At 40.7% G+C, this 27,118-nt stretch overlaps 3 protein-coding genes across 14 annotated transcripts; 1 reads left to right on the top strand and 2 right to left on the bottom strand.

Annotated features, from left to right (window-relative positions):
• Positions 1-5,650: 5,650 nt before the first annotated feature.
• tmem53 (transmembrane protein 53) lies at positions 5,651-9,148 on the bottom strand. Its single transcript, XM_067605007.1, has 3 exons — positions 8,924-9,148; positions 8,638-8,741; positions 5,651-7,181 (listed from the first exon to the last, which is right to left on the bottom strand). Exons 1-3 carry the CDS (start codon positions 8,976-8,978, stop codon positions 6,480-6,482), a joined length of 861 nt encoding a protein of 286 aa, XP_067461108.1. The 5' UTR covers positions 8,979-9,148; the 3' UTR covers positions 5,651-6,479.
• A 122-nt stretch (positions 9,149-9,270) lies between these two features.
• LOC137193687 (arginine-glutamic acid dipeptide repeats protein-like) lies at positions 9,271-18,339 on the top strand. 12 transcript variants are annotated; one of them, XR_010930875.1, is made up of 4 exons: positions 9,271-11,922; positions 13,299-16,019; positions 16,387-17,355; positions 17,452-18,339. XR_010930875.1 is itself a non-coding variant. In XM_067605005.1 (2 exons), the coding sequence occupies exons 1-2, from the start codon at positions 11,850-11,852 to the stop codon at positions 14,528-14,530; spliced, it is 1,305 nt and encodes a 434-aa protein (XP_067461106.1). In that variant the 5' UTR covers positions 9,271-11,849; the 3' UTR covers positions 14,531-17,445. The 12 variants fall into 12 exon arrangements, 1 of the variants encoding a protein (XP_067461106.1); XR_010930876.1 differs by having other exon boundaries at positions 13,299-16,603; positions 16,747-17,355; XR_010930879.1 differs by having other exon boundaries at positions 13,299-16,829; positions 17,198-17,355.
• A 2,210-nt stretch (positions 18,340-20,549) lies between these two features.
• toe1 (target of EGR1, exonuclease) lies at positions 20,550-26,875 on the bottom strand. The gene is made up of 8 exons (XM_067605004.1): positions 26,505-26,875; positions 24,918-24,958; positions 24,684-24,780; positions 24,379-24,537; positions 23,585-23,698; positions 23,092-23,240; positions 22,659-22,821; positions 20,550-22,473 (listed from the first exon to the last, which is right to left on the bottom strand). Exons 1-8 carry the CDS (start codon positions 26,616-26,618, stop codon positions 21,724-21,726), a joined length of 1,587 nt encoding a protein of 528 aa, XP_067461105.1. The 5' UTR covers positions 26,619-26,875; the 3' UTR covers positions 20,550-21,723.
• Between the last annotated feature and the right edge of the window lie 243 nt (positions 26,876-27,118).

Here is a 27,118-nt window from a genome sequence, read left to right as displayed (position 1 = left end):
ACAAGCACGCACACACACATACACGCACACATAGGTATTCACCCACAAACAAACACAGACAAAGCAGCCCTAGGCCTACCACTGCCATCATACACGGGACTTGGCCTGTCTGTGTGACATGCACAGTTTGTTTGGTAGTTTTAATTTGACAGGGCTCTGAATAGAGCCTCTGAACACACACACACACACACACACACACACACACACACACACACACACACACACACTTTCTCAGACCAACACACACACCTTTAATTTGACAACGCTCTAACAAGAGCCTGCTGCTTGTCAAATGTTCTCTGGTGGCAGCAGGGATCCGCAGAGCTGAGGGGGTTCTGTTCAAGGACATCTGTGAAGAAACACACATACTCCGCCACTAACACACACTCGCTTTGAATAGGCTGAGCAAGGCAGCCTGCTGCACCGCACGATGGGAGAGAGGCTGCACACACGCTGAGGGGTTTCTACACTGCTGTTCCTCTCACTCTCCATCTTCCTCTCCCTCTATGTCTCTCTCTCTTTTTTCTTTATCTAACATTCCGTCGTCTTTTTTACCTCTTTTGGTCTTAAGTAGAGGGCTGAGGGGCTGAGATAGACCAGGGGAGATTTTGATGACGGCTCCCTGTCTGGTCCAACAAGCCGATTCCCTTCTCAAACAACACACACACATGCACAGACACGCACATCAATTTTCCTCTTCATTCTTCAATCCAAAACACCAGGAGACCTTTTAAAGTTACTCAAAGGCGGACAGGACTTTGGTCCTGATCCTCTGGATCTCAACTTACTGAAGGGTGTGTGTGTATGTTTGTGTGCACTCGTGATGCATTTGCAGTATCCCTTTTTTTGTGTGTGTGTGTGTTTGGGGGGGGAGCTCCCATGCTGTCTTGTACTTGGCTTCCACGGGACACTTTGCTCATTAGGGGAAGAGAGGGTGACTTGAGTGACTTCTCGTTGGCTCCCCGCTCAACTTGATCACAAGGCCGGTCCCGTGGAGCGGGAGAGAAAGGCGAGGTTTCAACGCCGTGTGTGTTGCCTGGAAAAGACAGCATGACACACCTGGGCTTGAGTGTGTGTGTGTGTGTGTGTGTGCGTGTGTGTAAGGACTAAAGATTAAGAAGAGGGATGCAGTAGTGAAATAAAAAGTAGATTTACCATCTATCTAACTCCCATTACTGTATATACCATACTTTCTTATTACATTATTGGAGACCAGTGTGTAGAGGAAATTCAGAAAAAAATCATTGTTATCATTGGCCAGAACATCACAGTATGTCAGACTTAAAATCAAAATGTCAAACTTTATACAAAATCACTGAAAATAACTAGAGAGGAAGGGACAGAGATTTGCCATTAGATCCTATCTGATACTGTGTGTATCTCTGTGCATGTGCCTGTCAGATAAAATCCTGCACATCCCCATCCAATGATCTAGAAAGAGGGTTCACAGGGCAGCATCCAAAATGTCAACATGTACATAAATATAAACATTTCTCTCAGATTTGGAGTGACATTAAACCAATGCGTGCAGGAGAAATCGTTGCAGATTTCTGAAAGAAAGTTCAGCTTTTGCCGTTTGTAATGTAAGGCTTTGCATGATAACCAGCAATCCAAAGTGCGGAAGGGAAGTGTCAGCCTGTTTTAAGGTGCTGATTGCATTTTCCGATACGACCAGCACTGGCATTACTCTGTAGCCCGAAGATGCTCGCAGGTCCTGCGATGATGAAAAGCCACCCGGATTATTTGAATCCTGTAAATCACAGCTAAAAGTCAATGTGTAAAGCCAAGGTCTATGAAACTATCAGCATGGAATAGAGAACATGGACGATATGTTACCGTATTGCCAAGTGCTACCACTTAATACCATTAATCTTGGTGCTCTCCCCCTCCATCTCTCTCACTCCATCTCTGCGTTGAAGTGCTCAGCGTCCTCTAAAAGTATGGATCTTGACCGCAGCCATTTTCCGCGGAAGAGGGAAAGGCTAAAGAGAAAGCGCTGACCCCTCTTCGCCGCAATTTTCCCCTCATCAACTTGTGAGACTTCATTAACTTCCATGGGGTAATTTCGTCTTTCACTGCGTTCCTGAACAGGGGGAGTTATGACGTTTTCTTCCTATCCATCCATTCCCTGCTCCTCTCTTTTCTCGCCTCTATCTCCCAGCCCCAACTGAAAAGCTTCCTAAAATAGAGGACATTTTGTAGTAAAAAAAAAAAAGAATTTCAGAGCCCTTTTAAAATGCACAATACCAAAGCATTTATATACTGTTCAGTTGTATAACCAACATTTTTAACTTGAAGGAGTTATTTCTTGGTACACAAATAAATAAACCAAAATTTTCCTCTTTTACCCAATACAAAGCTGTGCAAACATGCACAGAAATAGCTTCCAAAGGTTGTGTTGCACAGTCTTTGTCCCTTAGGAGCCCGAATAAAATATCCACTGCCTGATCGTAGAGTTGGCTTGATGCTCGGTTGAGGCCTCAGTGAGATGTTGCATGATGGGAACTGTGAGTCAATGCTGCCCTCTTCAGGGATATTAGTGTTACTGTAGGATTTGAATGCCATTCAAATACAGTATTTGTATTTGCCTTATGAATGGTGTGATATTTCTTTTAATTATTGCACATATGATATGATGGTATTTTATAGTGAATCAAATTCTTGGAATGTGGGTTCAGAATCATTTTAAACTCCTTGTCAGTGAGCCGCTGACCACCTTATACACCAACATTACATTATAAGTAAGAATTATTGTAATCAAGTAAATAAAGGTCAACTATCTAGTGTGAACCTCAATAGCAAAACAAAAGAGCATATTTTGTTTTGCTTCCTTCGTACTTATACCACTACATTTACTTTGTAGATTCTGATTTCAAATATGAAACAGATGATCAGCTGATAACATATATTCAATGTTTTAATTTCACTACAGAACAGTAAAATATTAGTTCACATATTTATTATGATTTATTTCTAATGTTTTCTTTCATTACAATAGTAATGCAGTTGTAGCCTATGTAGTGTAGTGTTGTCTAGTGTTGTATAATACAGTATTTAGTGTTGTATAGTGTAGTAATATGCAAACCATTTATTGTTTTATATTCTAAATTACACATGCTTACACTGTAAACCTTGTACAAAATGCTTGTATCGTCCTTTACTATGGTCATGCCAATAAAGCAAATTTGAAAATGAAAATGATGCCTACCCCAACCAACTAAAACATTAAAATCCTGTTTACATAATAATCTAACATATATGTATAATAATATGTATATAATAAAGGGGCCATTCTGAATAATGAGCACTTTGCTATCTGTCTCTATTTTTACCTTAGTAGCATGATTCATGCAACTTTCTCATTTCTAATCTTGATGATGTTTCCTTGATGTATAAAAATGAAGATGAAAGATAACAGTGTTTGTGTAGCACATTGACTCAGAGTACCTGCACCACTACTGAAAACCTCCCAAGTTGTTGAAGCAGTGAAGGAGACCACCAGCAGGATCAGAGCAACCCGTCTCATGTGCACTCCAGTAAGCGATGTTCATCTGTCTGTGCCGATATGTAAACTTTCCTCTTTCTCCCTTTCCTCCAAGCAGCTCTACATGATACATGAAGTGCCAGGACCATGCCTGGTGCAGAGACAAATGCCAACCACTCGCTCTTCCAAATGTCAAATCTGACATGTCGTAGACATTCAACAACCATCCCTGCTGGACCAATTCAGAGCCACGCTCTTCAAACAGTCCCTGACGGCTGAGGACGAGAGTGGAGGGGAAATGTCTGTCTCTTTTTCTGCCTCTGGGTATGAGATCACAGAGACACCTTTTCTTGATTTCTTCCCTTTAGTGAGCCCTCTAGTGACGACCTTTACTGCTTGAATAAAGTGAGGCCCTCTGGTCCTCAGCAAAGAAACAAGGTCAAGGGATCAATTGAAGGTGAACTGAAATTTGCACTCATGATCAATAGAAGGAACGGTTGCCATGAACTTTCTCAAATTAAAATGATAAAAATACTTTAGGTCTTTTGATGACACGCTGTCCACAGTGCAGCACGGTGGATGAACAATGAAAGCAGAAGATTCACAAACTTTCCCTTTTTAATTTTAAACATCAACCTATATTTGTAGACTGCGTACCTTTCCATAGCCAGCAGTTGATAACCATGTGACCTGATCACAGTCTATGGGCTCATTATCTACAGTAAAGCTGGATATCATGACAAGTATTTTGATACTCAAAGTCGTATTAGGTAGGTATGGTATGATAAGTAGGTGTGTAGTTTTAAATTTATATGTGTGTGTATGCATCTATATGTATATATACATATATATGTGAAAAAATGTGATTTTTACCTTATATGTTCCTATGACTGACCAGCACCTGACTGAAAATACTGGCTGTGCATGGGGAGTTCTGTCCTTTGAAATACATATATATGTGTGTGTGTGTGAGCATGCATGTGTATATGTTTATGCGTGCATGTGTATATCTGTGTGTGAGTATACATGTGTAATGCATTTTTACTCAGCTTTTTGCACCTTTTTAACTGGCCAAGGTCACTTTTACTGCACTTATATTTATTTAAGCACTACACACTTGAGATGTAATGTTTTATTTAATATCTTTATTATTATTATTACCTGGTACTGTGAGGAACAATATCTCATTCTGCCATATGTGTATTCTTATGGATATGGTTCCAATGAAAATTAAATACACTTAAACTTTTATATTATAAACCATTTTCTTAATAGAAAATATTGATTTAGATTACTTAACCTTAAAAAAATTATTAAGCATTATAATTAAATATATTAGACAAATTGAAAATAAAAATATCAAGATAATTACATCATTCTGTAATTAATTATGGAGTCTTTATTTATTTTTAAAGGTGCATATATTACACCTTTACTCAGAGCAACTCAAAAAGTTGCTGCATCAAACATTGAATGAGTCAATGAGTGGCTACATAGTAATTATATGAGGGTCCAATAGGGGGCACTGTGGTAACAAATGAGGAACAATGGAACATGTTATTGCACTTTCTTTGGAAACAATTGGCACTTATTTCAATTTGTTGAGAAGCCATTTTATCACAATACTTAGTTGTTCTATATTTGGCTGACTGAAGATCTCTGACACATCAATCTGTCACATTTGACTCAAACCAATTTCAAACAACATCTGAATCCCACTGCATCATATATTTGTTCATCACACTGATCTCTACTGAGCAATAACCAATCCCTTGTTTTACTGAGAAGTTCTATCACTAATGGGAAGTCCGGCCACATTGTGTTGTGTAATCAAGTGAGAGTTCACAACAGAACACATGGACAAAGGTCAAACACACTCCTGTTTTTTTTCTTACTATTACTGACTAAGAAATAATCTGCAAACCAAGACAATGTTACTGAAACAGTTTAAGTTCACCAGACAACTACACTTTTTCTGAACATTAAATGACTCCAAAGTCTTCATGGATGTTTGACCACTTTGCTTCTTAAGTCTGGAACAATGCTCTATTCATTTTTCTTTGGAGAAAATAGCTCCTTTTGTGGGATTAGACATCCAGATCAGTTTGACGTCGCTTGTGTGGCAAAACAAAAGCAAGTATCGATGAAAATAATTAGGCTGACGTATTCTGTGAGCATTCGGATTTATTGAAGGCACATCAGTTAAGAGAAAACACAATAGTTGTGCTGGACATAAACATTCATTGTCAATCACCTTTTTCCTTTGACTAAATCAATCATGTATCACATATTAGTGCTGGATATTCTACCATTTATGGACCAAAAAGACAAATCACAAGGCATTTCCTGTTTAAGGCAACAATTTTAGATTTTTTTTTATGTTCAAAGAAAGATTATTATTTATGTGATTAATCGTTTTAAGTTCTTCATGTTTGGACACGATAGTTGCCTTCATTACAAGAACTCATGTGGTCACATTTTGACAAATTGTGAGATCAAAACTATAAATACGTTTTAAATTTTCATAAATATTAGATACCAGTTTTGATATTTTTTAATATCCAGCCTAATCAGTTTTAGAATCACTACAACTAACCTACGATGCATCACATTTAACAGCAATATTAAATACCATTTATGTTATCCTAAAAGACTTAAGTCCAAATTATCCAGTGTATAGCAACAGTGTGTGTTGTTTTTATACAGGTGGTACATGACTGTTGCAAAAAATTAGACAGAGTTAGGCCTTTAACCGTCACACTTTTGGGGTTTACAGTGTTACATGTAGCTGGTTTTCCAGACATAGATTAAGTACAGTGCACCTAGACCACATCTGTGGAACCAACCCATTATGTGCACTGGAATGGGAAAAACATTGCCAAGATCTTGATCTCATAAAATCTTGCAATCCTGACGAAACTTCTGGCCCCATTTTATAGACCTCCGAGGAAAAACACTACATCGGATTTTTTTTTTTTACCAATCTTCAAAAGTTTCATTGATTCTGAACCCGGTATCTCTTCTTCATCTCTGTCCCGTCTGAGTCCTTCATGCAAGCGACCAGGAAATCGCGGCACTTTAGAGTGTACTGCTCAGGGAATTCCCGGAAATGGCTGACATGGGCAGTGGTGACAAAATCGTAACTGTCCACTGGGACGCCTTTCAGCTTCAGGGTCTCCATGAAGAGCTCGATGTCCCGGTGTCTGATCACCTGGTCAGCTCCAGAGTACAGGTAGAAATTAGGCCAGGTGGGCGGCCTCTCCTGCACAGCATCATAGTGGTTCTTGTGGATGTACTTGGTCAACGGGTACAGCACGACTCGCAACAGGAAAACAGTCACCGCAAAAAGTGCTAGCAGGAGATACCTTAAAAGTGGACTGATTTTGGGCCCCAGGGTGGCTGTTAGTGCACGCAGGGCCCCACGGACATTCCCGCTACCAGGGGCGCTGTCCACTACAGCCCCGATCACGCGCAAAGAACTGAACTGTTTATCATTGTGCAAGAGCTCCACAATGTACCGGTACAGCATGAAGCCACCATTACTAAATATGTGGAAGAAAATAGGACTGTTCTCCACCTCATAGTCGTAGAGGATCTCCAGCAACTTGAGGGCAGTACTGCTCAGCTCCTTATAGCCAAACGACTCTGAGATGAAGACCGTCTTCAAAGGAGCTGTGTAGCGGATGGTGACACATCCCTGTATGAGAAGAAAACAAAGAAAGAAAGCAAGAATGAAAGAGGTGGATATATGAGTAATTTACATAGCTTGTATGGTGCTACACTGCTGATTAAAATAGAGTCAGTCATTCTGGAGAAAGATTGTTCAGGGTTTCTGCCAGTGGATTGCAAACCTGGCGGTCTGCCGGGCCTAAGTTGACCCGCCACCGGGCCAAACATAGGGGAATTTTTTTGTGTATTTCAAAATGTTTTCTGAACTGTGCTATATAAGTAGTGCAGCTCCTTTAAGGAATAGCTCAGCGCATAGCGATAGTGTAGTCGAAAGAGAGAGCGTGTGTGTGACGGTGAGGCTGTAGCGACTGGAGCAGTTAGCTGTATAGCTGTGAACAGTGCAGTGTGTGTACAATTTATACTCTGTACTTGTTTATGCTGAAAACAAGCACCAAGACCCATGAAGACATGAGAGCAACTGCTCGCTAACAGCTACAAGTGTTTACAGCAGAGAACAGGAGGGAGGACAGATGTCTCATTCTGCTACTCTGTGCTGAGATTCTGCGTCTGTCAGCTGCAGCTCCTGGGGAGCTGAGAGGACAACGGCCGGACAAACTGCCTTCACCAGGCTGAATGACAGCAGAAATCAACTGAACCAAAATTCAAAACACATACAATGTGCCCAAGACATCTTGCTTTATGTCTTGAACATATTTACAAAGTTCCTGCATGTGAAGAATTGGAGCTTTACTTTCTAAACTTTTTCAGTTCATTCTCTATGGTAGTTCTTGTCACTACAGGTGTAATACCACCTCCGACCACAATGTGGGTTGCAATGGCAGAGTGGCGCTGCCTGTATTTCCGCTCGTTAACTTCACAGGCAGAAGAAGAAGCAAATCGTTGTAGCAAGCAACAATTTATGAGGTATTTTTATATATTTCTCAAAACAACTTCACACATCGACATTGCACTTCCTCGCAATTCACCCGCCAGGTATGAAGTAGATTGGATGAACGGTTCTCAAGATATGGGAAGGACAAACTTCCATATATACAGACAGAGATTCCTTGTTTTATATAGAGAGATTGAAGCGTGTCTGTTCTGAAAACACTTTCTATGTGAATTGCCCAGGTCCTCTCTCTCCCAACATTCAACAGGTACTGGAGACGGGAGACTGTCATGTCCTCACACCGACAGATGCTCTGACGACTTCCCGTGTCTTGTGAATGAGCACGAATGCAACCTGCTGATTGGTTGGAATAGTGTTGTGTGGCTGTCTGAGCCACTTCGTTTGTTTCCACTTTACAGAGCCAGGACTGTGTATGAACACCAGTGCACACACAGAACAGACAGCTTGCAGACCTTGAAGAGATAATGCTGAATTTGACAAAAAGTGTATCGAACAATTTTTCACCAGAATCACTGACTCTATCTTTAAAGGGAAAATACAGAGTAGCTTGAGAGATTTGTCATTTAGTTTGAACCTGTTCATTGTAGATGGAGCTGTACTTAGAGAGATGTTTGTCTTTGCAACCAGCCCAGCCCAACAGAATCACAACTGGCTCCTTTGTCCCCTGCCAGTATCTCTCTGAAACCAAATCAGACGACAAAAGAGCAGGTTAACAGAGCTGTCACAGCCGGCTAAGCTAAACTAAGCTAAACTGAGTACGCAGTTAGCAGAATGTAATTTGCACGCTACCGTTATAAGACAACATTAGCATGTACGCTAAGCTAACTGAGCCATGTACAGTACAATGAAATGATGCTCACCCGACGTCCCTGCATCTGGAAACACGATGTTGTAGTCTATTTCATCGTCTGCCATTTCTGTAAGCGAGAATATCAGGTGTCGTTCTCTAGTGTTAATGTTTGGTTCATTTGGCTGCTGTCAAAAGGGTGAAAGACAAGCTAGAGAGCGCTGAATCAAGCAATGCCAGCTTGTGACACACAACAGACAGGTCGGTGGACTGACACTACACGGTCCTTCTGTCCTGCCGGAGACCTTCTTCTTCTTCTTCTTCTTTTTGAATGGCGGCAGGCATCCAGCTCATGTCGCATTACCGCCCCCCTCTGTGTAATAGTAGCAATTGTTGCCTCCTCCACTTAAAAACCTGTTTGTCTTCTTGTTCCTAAAGTTTGATGTTAGAGCTTCATTGTGCAGAATGATGTATGTGCAGAGTTTGACACTAGAAGGTTGTTTTCACATTCATCTGCTGAAAGTGGATAGTTTGTCTGTGCGCAAAATGTGATTTTAATTGTTGGACCTACAAGCATGATTTGAAACATCACAACTAGTTTGGAGCCAATCAAGGTCCGATATTCAATTTATACAAGTGTGATGTGGAAAGCAGGAGATATGTAGTAGTTAAACTTTTGAAATGAAATATATTTGCATATTCATAGACTCTGGAATTTTTAATGAGGGATGAGGAGTAGATAATATTTTGAGGATTATAATGAGGGAATTATAATTGAAACCATATCAGACAGATTATTATTCAAAGTAGATTATTTTATATACACCATAAAACTCAGGCCTCTTATGACACAAAATGGTAACTTTTCTTGGTTGTGACAGTTCTTGATATTAGTAATAGTAGTACTACTGATCAAATAAGCAAATGTGGTCTTTAAGTTAAATTTCTTTATAATGTTTATATGTCGCTTTTAGCAATCTATTATGTTTTATCCATATTTTTGTTCTATTAAAATAGCCTCTACAATTAATCAATTATAGCCTAATACCGATAAAGACTATAGTGTTGTTTCACTGTACTTGAAATGGTACATGTCATCATCATGTCGGTTATTCATTTAATAGTCATTCTTTTGAATTTAATACTAAGTTTTGAAAATGTAAATTTTCCTGACAGCAGAAGAGACAAATTGATCTAAAAGAAGATGAAAAAAAAACCTCAAAGTCTTTCTGCTTTGTTGAACTTTTTCTTAGTGATGTATCACCATCTTGTTCTTTTCACATTAGCCCCATGTCCAGCATACTCTTTCATTATCTGATTAGTATTTGGAACATTTGGCCTTGAGATATCTCAAGGTTCAGATAAATGATGAGGCAAAAGATCAGTAATCCATTTTACACAGCCTGTAGACAAATAACACTGGAGCATATTAAAGAGTTGGTTTGGGTGAGTTTTGGGTAGCAGTTGGAGGGACCAACAAAACTTGGCACTCCTGTAACATCAGCTCCTCTCAGTTTAATGATTAATAAACAGTTTAATTAGTTGACAGGAGAGAGGAAACTCTTGTTCTTCTCCCAAATATGCACTCAGGGGAAGATTAGGAATTTACCTTTCAGAAGACAGTGAAACCCTTGTCAGTGTAAACAAGATGTGCACAAAGTTAGCCTATTTTAGAAAGGGCTACATCTAAAAATATGTGCTTCCTTATTCATGTTAACTAAATTATTTGTTTTTTTTTAAATAGTTGATTAAAAAGGTTGCATTCAATTAGTCATGAGGGTACAAGTGTGCAATAATGACTCTTCTAATATTCAATGAGAAACAAAATCTGACATTAACTGAGAACTTGTAGACATCCTGCTGATAGGCAGGATTTATTATCCATTTGTACAGCTCACACAAAATCACAAAAGGTTAATTTACAATTAGGTGTCAGATGGGAAAAGACGAGCACACTGATTGATTTGCAGCCTTTAATATTGCAAACAGACCAACGTTTCCACACTAGTTACTGTGTCTTCATGAGAAGTGTCTTTTTGAAACGTTATGTTTGCACTATTAAAGGCCGCAAATCAGTCATTGTGCTCCAGTCTTTTCTCGTCTGAAATTTACTGTTCCTGACCTGAGAAGCACCTGCTTCAGCTGCATATTGCTGGAAGATGCGTGAATAATCATTTTTTACCATTATGTGTGTCGGAAGATTCCTGATAAATTTAGTATACCCACTGTGTCAACCGTGCGTAAAATTACGCAGTGGCGACAGCACCGTCAGCTGCAGGAATATGTGGTAGATTTACTGAAAGGTGAATTTATCGTCTACAAAACAGTTGTGATTGACAGCAGGCTCTTGGCAAGAATCGATCATGTCTATAAAGTTGCAAATCTGAGAGGTCAGGAGTTTGCGCCTCCGCCAAAAACACAATAAACAGATCTGGAAAAATGGAAAAGTAAACATAGTAGGCTAAACATAATACAGCTATTGACAGTACGGAGAGCGTTTGCCTCTGCAATTTGCATGATGTATCATTCAATAATTCATCATTCATATCAATAAATAAACAAATGTGTGTTCATCATTACCTATATGGACGCATTCACGTACTGCACTGTGAGTTGCATAAGAGTTTCTGTCTACAGAGGCAATGAAAGATCTACACATTACTAATCACACAGAAATCACAATAATAATTGATACAATTGAACAATTGATATCATCAATTTATTGTAAATCACGCACACGCGTGCACGTGCGTGCGTCAGTAGCCAAAGTCATGGAAACAGAACGGTGACGTGAACCGAGGTGATAAAAGGAGCTGCAGAACTTTGCAACTTCCCATTTGAACTTGGACTGGACACGAGTTGACCTTTCTGCTGGAAGCTAAACTCCTGGACAACTGATCACTTGGAAAACTTCTGTTGGAAAACGAGCTGTTGGATACCTGAACAAGGAAAAAACCAAGAGGACAACTTTACTGGAAAAGGGACCTGCTGCTGGAGAAATGGCTTCTGGAGGACCCCCTGTGGAGGAGCACCTGCTGGCCAGAGTCAGACGCTGGTTCAACCACTATGCAGGTAAGACATCTTTTAATATGATGTCTAATGTGTTAATTATTCTCCCTGACATCCTTAAAAACGTGTTTCAGTACAAAATTAGGACTTTATTCATGTAAGTTCTTGAATTTAGAGATGGACAATTTGTCCACCTGTTTGAAAAACACAGATTTGATTGAAACAGACAAACACACGACGTTTTCTCGGTGTAAAATGAATATTAGATGGTAAGAATGTATGGATTTTCCCGGGAAAGGGGTGGAATGTATTAATAAAGGTGTAGTGATTTGAAAACACTGTTATTTTGGTTTGAGGGCATCAAATTATGCAAATTTGTCGTCGACGATTTGGGGAAAAAGATGGCGACTGGGCCATTTTTCGTATAATAACTAAAAAATGTGTTCTTTGCGCACCATGGAGACGATGGAACTTTTAGAAGCTGACGCCAGGACGTCAGAACGCGCAGGTGTGAACAAACCAGGGCCTGCTTTTATGCGTGTTGTTCACATAAAATAGCTCCCTTTAAGCTCAGTTAATAACATATGTGAACTATAATTCTGTGATATATTATATTAATATATATTCAGATATTGTTGTGAGCTTGAGTGAAGGAGATAAAGTGAACTAAGTGAGTGACTGTTGTTGCACCTCCAGCCGGAGCTTTTTTTGTTCAGTCATCACTCTCACAGTTTGTAGCCTACTTGACATGTTGACATTTTCATCATATATTGAAATGTGATTCGGTATTTTCGTTTTGAAGAGAGGAGAGTGGTTTATTATGCACGGACTGTGTGCGTCCTGCGTCCAGGATGCCACCGTCTCCTTCACGTCTCGTGATTTGCAGCTCTTACATTGCGATAGTAACCAGTGTTAAACAACTAGTTTGGTGCCCACAAAAGCACAGATGGTAGTGTGGTTATTTTGAAGGCATGTTGTTAGTTGAACATGATTTAATCAAGACACACACGGTTAGGTGTGCGTAATGACGCACGCATTTCTGTGCAATCTCCAGTAGTGACCTCCTTTTCAACAGTTATAAAAAAAAGATGATTATGTGCACTTAACAATGATAATCTTTTTGGAAGCCCAGCAGTGTTACACATATTATATTTTTTCATTGTATTTTTTTTCATTGTATGTATTCTTTATTTTTGACTGGTCAGCTTAGCTAATTTAACCGGTGTTACAATCTTTGGACCAGAATAAAATAAAGAGCTTTCTCCTCTGTTGTGCACCGACAGTCCCTCATTATTGTAATCATAATTACTGGAATCATGTAAACCTTTATTTAGCTACGGACAGTCAGATATGCCACAACAAAGAAAACCTCTTAAATATAAAATGTTATATGATATATAAAATAATAACTGTAATTTTTATTCTATTTCCCTCCTCAGGTGGTTTGTTTTGGCCTTCGAACAACAGCGCCGAACACCCTGATGCTGAGAGGCCTTCAGAAGAGGACAGGGTCATCGACAATCCTCCTCTCCCCTCCAGGGACCAGGAAGAGGAAGAAGAGATAGATGTCGTTGGTTTGTATGAAGAGGACGGGCTTCAGGCAGCTGAGGATGAGGTCCAGCTGGGTCCAGACGATGGAGGCGGCGACAGGGACGATGGTCGTGATGAAGATGGGAATGCTGGACCTCCCTCTCCTCCACTCCAGCAGTTCCCACCACCACGCTTTGGGATGGACTTGCAACATTGGGCTCCTGCTTTTCCCATTCTTGCTCCCCTTGCTGTTCATCCTGCTGTTCCTTTTGCCGACCCTTTCGCTGGGGGTGATCTTATTCACCCTGCTCCTCAGCCTGCTCCTCAGCCTGCTCCTCAGCCTGCTCCTCAGCCTGCTGCTCACCCTTTCCTTGACCCTTTTGCTAGGGGTGATTTTATTCACCCTTTTCTTTTCCCTGCTCCTCAGCCTGCTCCTCACCCTTTTCCTCACCCTTTCCTTGACCCTTTTGCTAGGGGTGATTTTATTCACCCCTTTCCTCACCCTGCTCCTCAGCCTGCTCCTCACCCTGCTCCTCAGCTTGCTCCTCACCCCTTCCTTTACCCTTTTGCTGGGGGTGATTTTATTCACCCTTTTCCTCACCCTGCTCCTCAGCCTGCTCCTCATCCCTTCCTTTACCCTTTTGCTGGGGGTGATTTTATTCACCCTTTTCCTCAGCCTGCTCCTCAGCTTGCTCCTCACCCTTTTCTGCACATTTTCCCTCATGCCTTCCCTCACCCCTTTCCTCTTCCTTTCCCTTACCGTTTTCTGCATCCTTTCCCTCATCCCCCTCCGCCTGCTGCTCCTCCTGCTGCCCCTGAGCCGCCAGTTGCCTGGCACCAGCAAGAGAGACCTGATGAGGAAGAGGAGCCTGAAATCGACGTTGTGGGTTTGGATGAAGAGGACGGCATTGAGATCCCTGAACTGGAGGTGTTTGGTCTTGGCTATGTGGAGAACATTGGACCACTCTTCTTACAGGAGTCTGATGAGGACGATGACATCTGCAGTTGTGCAAGCTGTTTGGAAGAAGCCCCCTCAACTTCTGGCCTTGGCTCCTCCAGAAGAAGGAGCAGGGAGGAGAGTGACGAGGAGGAAGCCCCTGCGAAAAGGCTGAGGTGGTCTGATGAGAGCGACGAGGATTAACTCCTCAACGCGCTAAAGGGCCAACAATCCTCCCGGAAACATTCACCCTTCCTCACTACCGCACCTCAGGCGTCACACCAAAACATCTGGCAAGATGACTGCAGGGACCCTTTTTGCCACTGACCACTGGCTTTTGTGCCTGGCAGGAGCAGTGATTCCCAAGCTAGCCTTTGCGTCTGGCAGGGTTACCGACACCTCAAGTAGCGTCTTGCACTGGGGCCTATCTCCACTATTTTTTAATGTTTACAAGGTCTTTAGATTGGCCTCTTTGAACCTGTAGGACTGGCCCTTGCGTCTGGCTATCAACATCCCAGGTAGCGTCTTGCACCGGGATTGCTCTTGGGATACCTTCACATCTTGGCATGGCGGCTGGATCGACCTTTCTTTCATCCTGAAGACCTTTGCGTCTGGCAAGGCTGGTGAAGAGAAAGAAAGCTCTTGCGTCTTGCAGGGCTGTCGACTCCCATGCTTGTAGCCTTCGCGTCTGGCAGGGCTAATGAAGAGTAAGGTAACCTCTGCGTCTGGCAGGGTTGCCGACATCCCAAGTAGCGTCTTGCACTGGAGCCTATCTGTACTATCTTTTAATGTTTGCAAGGTCTTTTGATTGGCCTCTTTGAATCCTTAGGGCTGGCCCTTACATCTGGCAGGACTGTCAACATCCCAGGTAGCGTCTTGCACTGGGATTGTTCTTGGGATACCTTCACATCTTGGCATGGTGGCTGGATCGACCTTTCTTTCATCCTGAAGACCTTTGCGTCTGGCAAGGCTGGTGAAGAGAAAGAAATCTCTTGCGTTTGGCAGGGCTGTCGACCCCCGTGCATGTAGCCTTCGCGTCTGGCAGGGCTAATGAAGGTAACCTTTGCGGCTGGCAGGTTAGATACCTTCTGCTTGTCTGTTTATCAGTCCAGGTCACAGCACAAGTGACTCTTACTGGTTGGTCTGGGGTCCACACAGTTGAGGGTGGAACTGGGTGCGGCTGGCGTGAACCTTCCACATGTCATGCCCTCCCGGTGAAGCTCATCAATGGTACTTGCAGCAGCTGGAAACGTAGCACACAGCTGTCTGCGGTCATCCCCAGGTTGACACTAGAGTTAGCAGTGAACAGGGCTGTACTGAACAGGGAGAGAGAGGAGAACATGGAGGAAAAAGCTGCAACAACAAGTAGAAAACAAACATCTTCCTTCAACAGTAAACAAAAATCAGCGAGGCCCACTAATGCATCTCACGCTGACCTGCTCTACAGGAGCAGTCTGGAGTTTATGAGGTTTATGAGAAACCATTTATTTAACAGCAAAAAACTCCAATCAAGTGAATGTACATTCACTTAATATAGACAAAAAAAGGTAAGTACAAGAATCTGACTTGTAAAGAAAGCAACTTATATAATAATTCAAAGATTAATTGTCAGTCTCACTAACCATTATTTATTGTTCTCTGCTCTTATTTCACTCGACCACCTGAGCTGCTGCTGTTCACTGTGGATGAGAAGGTGAGTCTGAGCTTCTGATTGGAAGGAAAGTGATCTAGAGTAGGCTTGAAAAGTAATCTATGTGACTGTTTTAACTGAATACATACTATGCTATTCCTGTTTAAATGGTTATTTGTTATGTTTCATATTTTATCACTTTTTAACAATTCAAAGATTATTTGTCAGTCTTACTAATTATAATTTATTATTCTCAATTTGCCCTTCACAGTGTAAGGTGAGTACAAGTTTCTGACTAATAGAGAAAGTGAACAGGTTTTAATATTAACTTACTCAATAATTCAAAGATGACTTGTCTTACTAATAATGATTTGTCTTACCTTTTTTCACTCGCCCACCCGAGCTGCTGCTGTTCACTGTGGACAAAAAGGTGAGTAGAAACTTTTAGAAAGTGACTTAGAACAGGCTGTGATATAAAGTGTGTGTTTGTAAAGTTGCTACATACTATGTTACATCTATTTATACATAATGCCACTTATTTAGAAATCAAAAGGATTATTTGTCTGTTTTACTAACCATTATTTATTGTTCTCTGCTCTTATTTCACACGACCACCTGAGCTGCTGCTGTTCACTGTGGATGAAAAGGTGAGTCTGAGCTTCTGACTCAGAAACACACCTGTTTATCCATATAATATAACTGATTTAATCATTAAAGTTTGCCTTACTAATTATTTTTTATCCTTCTCTACTCTTATCCTACTCTTTACACCTGAGCTGCTGCCACTCAGCTGAGATCAGGTGAGCACAAGCCTTTGACTTAGAAAGAAAGTGACCTAAAATACTGTAGACTACTAATATGAGGGCAGAGAAAGTACTAACTACATACTGTGTGCTACAGCTGTTCAATAACAATAACACTTATTTAATAGTTCAGACTTTTCTAACCATTATTTATCATTCTCTACTCTCATCTTATTCTGACACCGCAGCTGCTGCTGTTCACTGTGGACTATAAGGTGAGTTTCAGCTTCTGACTCAAAAACACACCTGTTTATCCATATATTACTGATTTAATCATTAAAGTTTGCCTTACTAACCATTGTTATCTGTCTCTACTCTTATCCTACTCTTAACACCTGAGCTGCTGCCACTCAGCTGAGAACAGGTGAGCACAAGCTTTTGACTTAGAAAGAAAGTAACCTCAAATACTGTAGGCTACTAATATGAGGGCAGAGAAAGTCTGTTTTTTTATTGTCTAAACTAACTACATACTGTGTGCTACAGCTGTTTATCACACTTATTTAATAGTTCAAAGACTTTTCTAACCATCATATATCATTCTCTGCTCTCATCTTATTTTATCACCTGAGCTGCTGCTGTTCACTGTGGACTATAAGGTGAGTCTCAGCTTCTGACTCAAAAACACACCTGTTTATCCATATAATGTAACTGATTTAATTATTAAAATTTGCCTTACAAACCATGTTTATCAGTAGCGGCTGGTGACTCAAAAAACTGGGGAGGACAGGAGGAAAACCAACATGGAATCTTACAACAAACCGCATCGAACTATATCACTGTCCCCATCTGATGAAATTGGAGGGGTGGGGGGCAATTTTATATGCCAATAAAATTTGCTTTTAAAAACAAAAACCCCTGAGTGGTGAAAAGGCTGCTTCTTTAAATACATTTATACATATTGTTTCTAAACAAAGAAGTGCTCATTTTAGCCATGGAGTGGTTCAGAATGTGTCATTTTACCAACAAAGTGAAATTCAAATTTATAGTGTTGTTCTATTGTGACAACAGATTTCTGTTCTCATCAAAAACAGACAACATATCACATGATTTACAGATCAGTGCTGAATACTAGAAAGACTTAACACTAAAAACATTCACAGATCTAAAAGTGTAGGTTCACATCAGAAAGTATTAATGCATGTATCAAATACATGACTTATACACTCATACAAAATATAATCTACAAAGCTAACATGTTAACACTTGTTATTCTAGTTATTTTAAGCTTATTACTCAATATATGACTCAGCTTAAAAAAAAAGACTGAAGAAGTTGTCACAAGCCAGCAGCCAGACCTCCTGCACACTCATTCACTAATCACACAACATCAACAGGTGACTCAACAACCACTCAATTAAAAACTGGATCAATTCTAAATGAATGAGTGAGTCCAGAGTGAGTCCTTCCATGGATGTATAAAGAGTCCTTTAGGCTGCTACAACAAGCTAACTGTTGCATTGGCTAACGCAAGGAGCTATCTACTGCTGCTACTCTGCCTTACAGTGGAAAGAATTGAAGATGAAATCTGGAAACCATCATTGGAGAATTTGGCAAAGTTTGCTTTAAAAACTCCAGTTGAGACTCACAGACAAGCGCTGGCAGATGTCAGTCTGTCCCTCAGCAGAGGCCACAGCTGGACAGACCCTGTAGTCACATAGCTGGACATGTGACCGGTATACTGACAGAACTCCACACGAACATGAGGTCTGATGGCTCCAGAGTTCACACTGCGATTGTTATCCAGCTTGCTGTAAGGAGGAGGAGAGCAAACAAGGACACAGAGACTGAAATTATGACTGACTGAAGCTATACATCAGCACAGCCTTTTTTTTTTTTTAAACTTTTGGTAAGTGGCCATAATATAAGCACAATAACACACCCCAAGGTGTCCTGATATACAAATTAGACAGCTCACTGTAAGTTCAACGAGCAAACTACCTACAGCACATTATGTGAACTCTGCTGCATTCTTGTTAAGGAGATAAATTCACACAACAGCCACACAGAGATGAAATTAGCAACCAAAGAGACAGAGAGAGAGAAGCTGTAACTGACTCACGTTATCTGACGTCTTCTTTCTTTCATGGAGATGAAGTATTCATTTGTGTATCCATTTGTAGCTGTTGGTCATCTTGTTTGTTAGCTAACAGAAATTTATCGCTGCTGCTTAACCAGTCTGCTATCATTAGCAACAATGACAAACAAGCTAACTCTCCTGGTTGTTTCTCTGGTTGCTTCTCTTTCTAGCCTCCCCAGTGGCGTCCGGCTGCTGCTGCGGCGCACAATCCAAATCCATTCTCCTGTTAGCTTAACAACAGTCCTTAACAGTCCTTCCATGGATGTATAAAGAGTCCTTTAGGCTGCTACAACAAGCTAACTGTTGCATTGGCTAACGCAAGGAGCTAGCTACTGCTGCTACTCTGCCTTACAGTGGAGAGAATTGAAGATGAAATCTGGAAACCATCATTGGACCAATGAGATGTCAATATTGCATTCTGGTTTGTTGATTGGTTAGGGAGGATGCCCTCTCTTGGAGCATCATTTTACGTGTCTTGACCAATCATAGATTACCATGAAAAAAAAGAAGTACATTAAATCAATGTAGGAGATCCCGCTCTGCGGAGGACAGCAGGCACCCTCCTCCTCTGTCCCCCACTCCCTCCCACTGCCCCCCACCATCACTTCACACACACTGCTGTTTCTCCTCCTGCCCTGCAGGTGTTGCTGTTGAAACATTTTAAACAGAATTTCAATAATGGATTTTTTCCAAAGAAGAGAAAAAATATTTTATAAATAATACTGAGATTGTAATGGTTTATTTCAACCAAATATTCTTTTAATATTTTGATCTCCCTCTTGCCTCTCAAAAAATAGAGGAGGAGCAACCTCCTCTGCCTCTATGGACCAGCCTCCACTGATGTTTATCCCTTCCTATTCTTATCCTACTCTTAACACCTGGGTTCTCTGAGAGTGGACCAAACTACACAAATCCAGTATCACACAACCTATTTCATGTGAGGAAGCTCCAGCACCACATCAGTCCACTGAAGACACTGAACCACCTTCAGCACTCTGCTTCCTCAACTTTACTGTTTCGGTGTTGAATTCAATAAAAAAATATCTGACATCTAAAATGATACTATGTTCTGTGAGATCCTTTACTCTCAGTGATGTTGGATTAATTTCATAAGACAGGATGTAATGGTCAGAATACACAAGGAAAAATGTTGGGTAGATAAAAAAAATTGGAGATAAAAACACAACTGTTCTAAAATACCATTTAACAAAAAGTGTGCAGTTTGCCCCGAGGGTGGCGCCAGAGGAAAGGTAATGTTACTAAAGACCCCAAGGTTTATCCTTTCTCTGAATGTGGAATTACAGGAACACTCAGGCTCAGATCTGCCCCATTTTCCATCAGTCTAGCCTAATCTCAGTTTGTCAAATTTTCAGGAATTCAATTATAACATTTTAACTAAGATTAACTTCCCACAACAGATATAGAAAATAAAATATTCTCTTTTTCCTCTGCATATTTCAGAGGATTGTGGTGGGGCCGGTGCTATAACCCTTAGTTAAAAACTTTATGCACTTCTTCACAGCCTGGACACACACACACACACACACACACAGATTCTGCTGTATTATCTGCAGTAATTACAGTACTGCCAACTGTCAATTCACACTGTGTGTACGGTCTTATTCATTTATTGTTGAAGTAATTATAGTTCTGGACAGTTTGGTCTGCATCATCCTTTCAGATACAACCAGAGGGTGAAATAAGACAAAAGCATTGTTAAACAGCATTAGTTTATTTTCCATATTACTTCAGAAACAAGTCATTAAAAACAAAATGGGGCATGCTGGATAAATCAGCATATCAATCATAATGTCACTGTGGCTGTTTCCATTATCAATTATTTTCTCTATTATTAAGAGTATTTACAATTTGATAAGTAAATCTACAGAAGACTGCTAAATAAGGAACAAAGTGGGAGCAATAACAGACCAACATGAATGAAGAAAATGTGATATTATCTCTCTAGATTGTCACACTGTACTTTTTGGCAAAAAAATAAGTGACCATCACTCCAGAATGTTTCACCATATCCTTAAAAAGTCGACATAAATCACCAAAAAAGAAAGAAGCCATGGTGGTGACTCTTCGAGGGTGTAACAGTCGGTGTGCACCAGAGACAAGACTGAAGCTGAGTCCCAAATCCAGACTGCACACTAACTCTATGCAGCTTTTGAGTATGCAGTGCGTTCACACTGGAAAAGTGATCAAATTAAGTAAACTTAAAACAGCTGGTTTCCAGACTTCAATGCCCTTATTTTGAGTGTACTGTTGATGGACACTGTTCTCCCACAATGCAATGCACAAAGGAAATGGATGAGCTACTCACAGCTGGACAAAATTAAAAGTAATAGTGGATGATGTTGAAACAGCTCCAAGAACAGAAAACTAAAATTACTTAGTATTTTGTTTTCATTTTGTTAGGTTCGGTCACAGTCTGAAGTCACAGTTTGATTGCCTTTGCGGAGTACATATTGCACCATTTTCTGCTCGTATAAAACAACATATGTTGATTTCTTGTATACCAACTGCAAAAAACAGTATGCTATAAAGATTAGTCTATGGATACCTGTGCTAAATTTCATGGCACCCTATCCTGTAGTCAAGATATTTCACTAAAACCAAAAATGTCAACCTCATGGTGGAGTTAGAAAAAAGGTCACGAGTTCAACAAAGTCAGCAGGATTCATCTTCTGAGGAACTTGAATGTTAAGAAAAAAAAAAATCTGAATAAAAACAAATTTTCATGCCTCCAATCCATCTAGTTGTCTGGATATTTCAGTGTGGACAAACCTGGTGTCCCGACTGACTGACAGACCCACATTGCCGTATTTAGAAAATAAATTGTGACCCTGCACATGTAAAAACTATGATTTCCCTGCTTTGCACACTACATTCTCTTCCCCCACACCATCTCCATCTTCTGCACGTGGGCCTTGGACGACTTGGAGAAGGTGCTTTTAACCACGTTGAGAGGAGCTGCCTTGCCACTGAGGTAGACCTTATTGAGAGCAGTAGGGAGCCACGTCTGCTCCTTCTCCTCTGCAGTCGCTTCCGCTCCGTCCTTCTCGATGATGGTGCATGAGTAGGCGAAGATGTATCCTGTCATGAAAGCGTCATACCCGGCTCGGTGCGTTCCTGCCTCAGCCTTCTTCTCAGTCTTGGCGGAGTGGTCGCTACACTTTTCTATCGTTCCCTCTCCTGCTCTGCTTTCTACACCGTCGTTTGTGTTGGTTTTTGTGTCATCGTTTATTGCGGCGGTTGTTGCAGAATTTCTGGAGTCTGTGTTGTACTCACACACTCCGTTCCCCTCGCTGTCTGTTTTCATGTTTTCCCCTTCGCTGTGCTGGATGTTTCCTTCACTGTGCGTTAGAAGCCGGCTTTCTACACACGGCTCAGCAGTCGTCACTTGCTGGCTGTCTGGTGTTTCTTCTGGATCCACTTCCATGTGTGGTATTTTGTTTTCAGGGGCACTGTCGAAGATGGAGGAGCCCTCGGATACCTCTCCTACAGCTCTCTTCTCTCTGTTTCTCTTCCTCTTTTTCCTTTTGTCCTGCTTGCCTTTCTCATCCTGGAGGATGATCAGGTCAGTGTCGTGGGATAGAGGACACTGAGTGCCATTAGGACACCAGCCAAATGCCTGCCACACAAACAACAGACAGGATAGTCAATAAAAATAATTACACACAAATATATACCATCTAGTCCACTGTACTTTATCCTCACTTAAAGCATTTGAACTTTATTTCCAGTGCTTCATTTGTTGAACTTCACATTAGCTTGAGAATTTGGCAAAACAAAAAGTTTCCTCCAGTTGAGACTCACAGAGAAGCGCTGGCAGATGTCAGTCTGTCCCTCAGCAGAGGCCACAGCTGGACAGACCCTGTAGTCCACATAGCTGGACATGTGACCGGTATACTGACAGAACTCCACATGAACGTGAGGTCTGATGGCTCCAGAGTTCACACTGCGACTGTTATCCAGCTTACTGTGAGGAGGAGGAGAGCACACAAGGACACAGAGACTGAAAATTATGACTGACTGAAGCTATACATCAGCACTTACTTTTTGTAAGTGGCCATAATATAAGCACAATAACACACTCCAAGGTGTCCTGATATACAAATGAATGAACTCAGCAGAGGAAAAGCCACTGTGTTCTGCTCTTTACCCCCACCTGGTCCTCATTATTTCCTCATCTCCAGACATCCTGTGCATTATGGTTGACATATATACTGTATAATAAACCAATACACACCATTTCTTATAGGCATATTCCAGATAGGAGGCAGTAAGCCGGAGCTCAAATTCAGTGACATATTTGGTATCATAGATGCCAGCAGGAAACATCTCAGACAGGTCGGCTGTGAAGGTGGCCAAGCGCTCAGGCAAATGAGCATAAAAACTCTGGTGGAAAAGACAGAATGAATTTCATTAAAAAGTAATAAAATAAGTACTGTATGTCATGAAAAAGCCAATACACAGTGAATTATTTATCATTTTATTAGGACTTTTCACATTTTGTGTACACTGTTTTTATCCCTGTGACAATCTGAAAGCTAAATTCAATAATATGTCAGTAACTTATTAACTTGCTTGATAACTAGATACAAACAACACTAGATGCTCCACAAACTTTGCTACAGTTTTAGAGCAACGCATTATAGAATTCTGCAGATTTTTACTTTTCAAATCAACATTTATTATTATTATACTGACAAGGAATTTAAGACAAAGATAATACTCAGTACCTGGTAAAGGAAGGCAATGTCGATGAGGCCGTTGTGGAGCACCAGGGGTTTCCTGGCACGCAGTAGTTCGGTGAATAACGCCCGGATGTGGACACCGTGGTTGTCTGATCCTCCCTTGCAGAGAAAGTAGAGAGAGAGAAGACAGTTAGGAATCAAATAATAACATCCAAAGAAGGTCAGTTATCTTCTGCAGTGTTTTGTAACATTGGTCGTATAACATAATGTTCCTATAGTGCTCAGTTTTGTCAACTTGCCCAGTAACATTAGATGGCTATAGTTCTGTCATGATGCGTGCATCTTGGCATGTATGTAGCACAGAAATGTCAATGCTCATGAATCTGATTTATCCCACACTAATAAACAAAAAAAGAATAATTTCAAAAAAAGAAAAACTAAATGGACAAGCACAAATTTATTCCAGTGGTTGTAAACATAGTGCCATCCACAGTGTCTTTTCTGGCGTAAAATAAATCATTTTAAATTTGTGCATCAGACGTATCATTCCAGTGACTGACCTGCTATACTGTGAAGAATTTAATCACTGAATAAACAAATATGCAAATTTAACCATGTTGAAAACACACTACAAAAATAGCACAATCATCTATAGTAATCTACGTAGTTATGGAACTAGGGAAAAAGTGGTAAGTCTTTGTGGTAAGACCAGTGAACTACTACTTGGGACACCAGAAGGTGTAACACAGAGGTACAGACAGTGTCTTAAATGAACACAACAGGCTCAAAAGGGCTCAGAACGCATCATACAACACAGAAGAGCATGTAGGCATTGTCACCTTGTTGTTGCCCTTGTAATAAGGAATTCCATCTGCATACTGCTTGTTGAAATCAAATCCATGCTGCACCAGGAACTGGACTGACTGGGGCTCTATGATGTACTCCTCTGAACACAGCAGGGTGAGATTGTACACCTGGACTAGGTATGTGTCTGCCGGCTGGGGAAGAAGGAAGAGATAAAAGAAGAGGATAAACTTCACAGACTTAACACATGTGCTACTATAGAAGTCTGCAGTGGCAAAAGTATATAGACACAAGTGTCCACAAATTTTAAGCAGCTGGAGAAGATATCATCTTGTTGAACCTTGTTGTCCAGTTTCTTGTAGCAGGCAATTCCCAGAGAGAGGATGGAGCGAGAGCGAGCTGCATGGCATATTGCTTTAAATCTGTCCTCTATAGACCTGAAACATGACAGTGAGAGTCAGGGCAAACTTACAAAAATGCAAACACTGATAAGCTGACAACCTTCTGATACTATTTCAGGTGTGTGTTAGGAGGAAGTACAGAGAAAGAGAGGACCACTAATGTTTTTACTCACTCAGCCAGCAATGATTTCCTGTTCCCAAGACCACTCAGCTCCTGAAACAACACAGGGACCACTTACTACTTATTAACAGTATCTGTGACTTTGACGCATCTCCTGAGATTACTGGCACGTACAAAGGATGTGTTCACAATTTTTCAAGTCTGTCTTAAAACAACAGTCAGGTGCCCATATGATCATTGAAATTGTTTTTTCTTGTCACAATCATTCCTCCTGTTCATACTGACCATTAGAAGATCTCTTCATAATGCACTTACAATGGAAGTGATGGTGCAAATGAGTCAAATCAAGTAGATATCTTTCAACATTAGGTTTTTAGTGCCAAAGTCCCTCTTTTTGTTACTATACTTCCACCACAGCTCAACAGAGAAACACTGTCTGAAGAAGCGCAAAGAGGGAATTTGATGCAAAAAAAGACTATAAATGTGGCAGATATCCACTTGATTTGACTAACTCAGACTGTTGAAGCCTCATATAAGCTTCAGATCAACTTTAAACGCATTTTTGCACAAATGACTGTGTGGACACTAGGGATGTGCAGAGCCCAGTATTTGTATTTGTATCTGTTTTTGTTGAGGCAGCAAAATTATTTGTATTAGAATAAAAGTAGAAGGAGGCTTAAAAATCCTGTTTTTGTTTTTATTATGCTTTTAATTTTAGAAAATTAAAGTGTTGCAATAAGTGTTCATGAATAAACTACCTTATGAAGGAGATCCCTACACTGGGTCTTGAACTGGAGTCATTGGATCACTGGCGACTGCGCTGACTACTGAGGTAAAACTTTACTCATCGCCTCATCGCAGACAGACCTCTACCTATTTATACATCCATAACACAGAGACAGCACATCGTGTAACATGTAGGGAAGAACTTCAAAGGCGATTATTGCTTTGCACTTTTCATTTATTGCCTATTTTTTACAACCTAACTTTGTGGAAAGGAGAAGGGGAACAACAGGTTATGGAGAGTCACTTGGGAGCACATCCTGTGTCAGTAGCTCAGTATTATCTCTAGGGAACACCCCCAACTCCAGGGGTGATGTCGAAATTAGGAAATGTGCGTCATGTTGCAGGTTGATATGACTCCCCTTGTTGAGACCTGCTGATAGACGTAATAGCGGAGCAGAGGAGAGAGACTGAGATAGCGATGTAACCAACCTGCGTACTGGTATTTAACTTTATTTTTCTTCCCAAAAACAAATAATCTTTAAAATATTTGTATGAAACAAATATTCGTAAAAACCCACTATTTGTACTTTGCTGAATAATGTATTTGTATTTGGGCACACCCCTATTGGACACACTGTGGATTTTGACCTCCATCACTTACACTGAAAGCACATTTGAAGGGGATCTTTTAATAGCCAGTATGAGCAGGAGGAATGATTACAGCGAGGAAAACATCTTTCAGTGTTCATATGGACACCTGACTGTTGTTTTAAAAGACACTTGAAACATTGTGAACCTATCTTTTAAACTCAGTTTGTGTCTCTCAGGGAAAAATTGAGCTAATGCCTGGTATGAGTTTATTAAAGTCAGGTGCACGCTGGGCGGACGGTCATACACACACACTGGCACTTACCGTGTCAAGTGCAATGAAGGAAGACGTTTTCATGGCTACAACCATAGCAGGCCAAAGCTCCTTGAAATTGTCTTTCTGGACATCAATGACTGGAACTACCATTGAAGATGCCATATTTGTCTCGACTAATAACTAATACGGGCAGTACCTCACTTGTTAACAGCAGGAAGGTTTGCTGCACAGTTACAGCTTAACTAACTACCTAGCAGTGGTTTTCATTAGTAGGTGGTCTGTACGAACGTCTTGCTTGTTGCTTACTTGTTATATTATTTGTCATACATTCAATAAATACAACAGTCATTGATAAAATAGCACTTATTCGAGTCGACAGCTAGCCGCGCATAAACCGTAAACATTTCAACGTGCTTCATCGGGTCCTGCGACATAAAATCTGTAGGAGTTGGACTATAAACTGTTCGCAAATTAAATGCATTCGTCTTAAGCTCGTTGCCAAAAATACACCCAATTAATAATTATGTAATATGCACCACAAATGAATGAATTCATATTGTGATTTCTCTCTCTATTTGACTTGTTTTTGCTTTACAAAAACGTTTTCACGCAGGCGTTTATGATGGACACACATATAAACACTACGTCACTATATCCAACTA

This window comes from Thunnus thynnus, chromosome 12 (assembly GCF_963924715.1).
Source record: "Thunnus thynnus chromosome 12, fThuThy2.1, whole genome shotgun sequence".
Lineage (NCBI taxonomy): Eukaryota > Metazoa > Chordata > Actinopteri > Scombriformes > Scombridae > Thunnus > Thunnus thynnus.
The sequence above is the reverse complement of the archived record's forward strand: the minus strand, read 5'-3'. Positions and strand labels throughout refer to the sequence as shown.

Coding starts and splice junctions, on each gene's coding strand:
- toe1 (XM_067605004.1), bottom strand. CDS start 26,618: ATGGCATCTTCAATGGTAGTTCCAGTCATTGATGTCCAGAAAGACAAT. Junction 23,699..24,378: donor ATTACAAGGGCAACAACAAG/GTGACAATGCCT, acceptor TTTCTCTGCAAG/GGAGGATCAGACAACCACGG. Junction 22,474..22,658: donor ACATCTGCCAGCGCTTCTCT/GTGAGTCTCAAC, acceptor TTTGTGTGGCAG/GCATTTGGCTGGTGTCCTAA.
- LOC137193687 (XM_067605005.1), top strand. CDS start 11,850: ATGGCTTCTGGAGGACCCCCTGTGGAGGAGCACCTGCTGGCCAGAGTC. Junction 11,923..13,298: donor CTGGTTCAACCACTATGCAG/GTAAGACATCTT, acceptor TTCCCTCCTCAG/GTGGTTTGTTTTGGCCTTCG.
- tmem53 (XM_067605007.1), bottom strand. CDS start 8,978: ATGGCAGACGATGAAATAGACTACAACATCGTGTTTCCAGATGCAGGG. Junction 8,742..8,923: donor TCCAGATGCAGGGACGTCGG/GTGAGCATCATT, acceptor ATTTGGTTTCAG/AGAGATACTGGCAGGGGACA. Junction 7,182..8,637: donor GCTCCATCTACAATGAACAG/GTTCAAACTAAA, acceptor CTTCTCATACAG/GGATGTGTCACCATCCGCTA.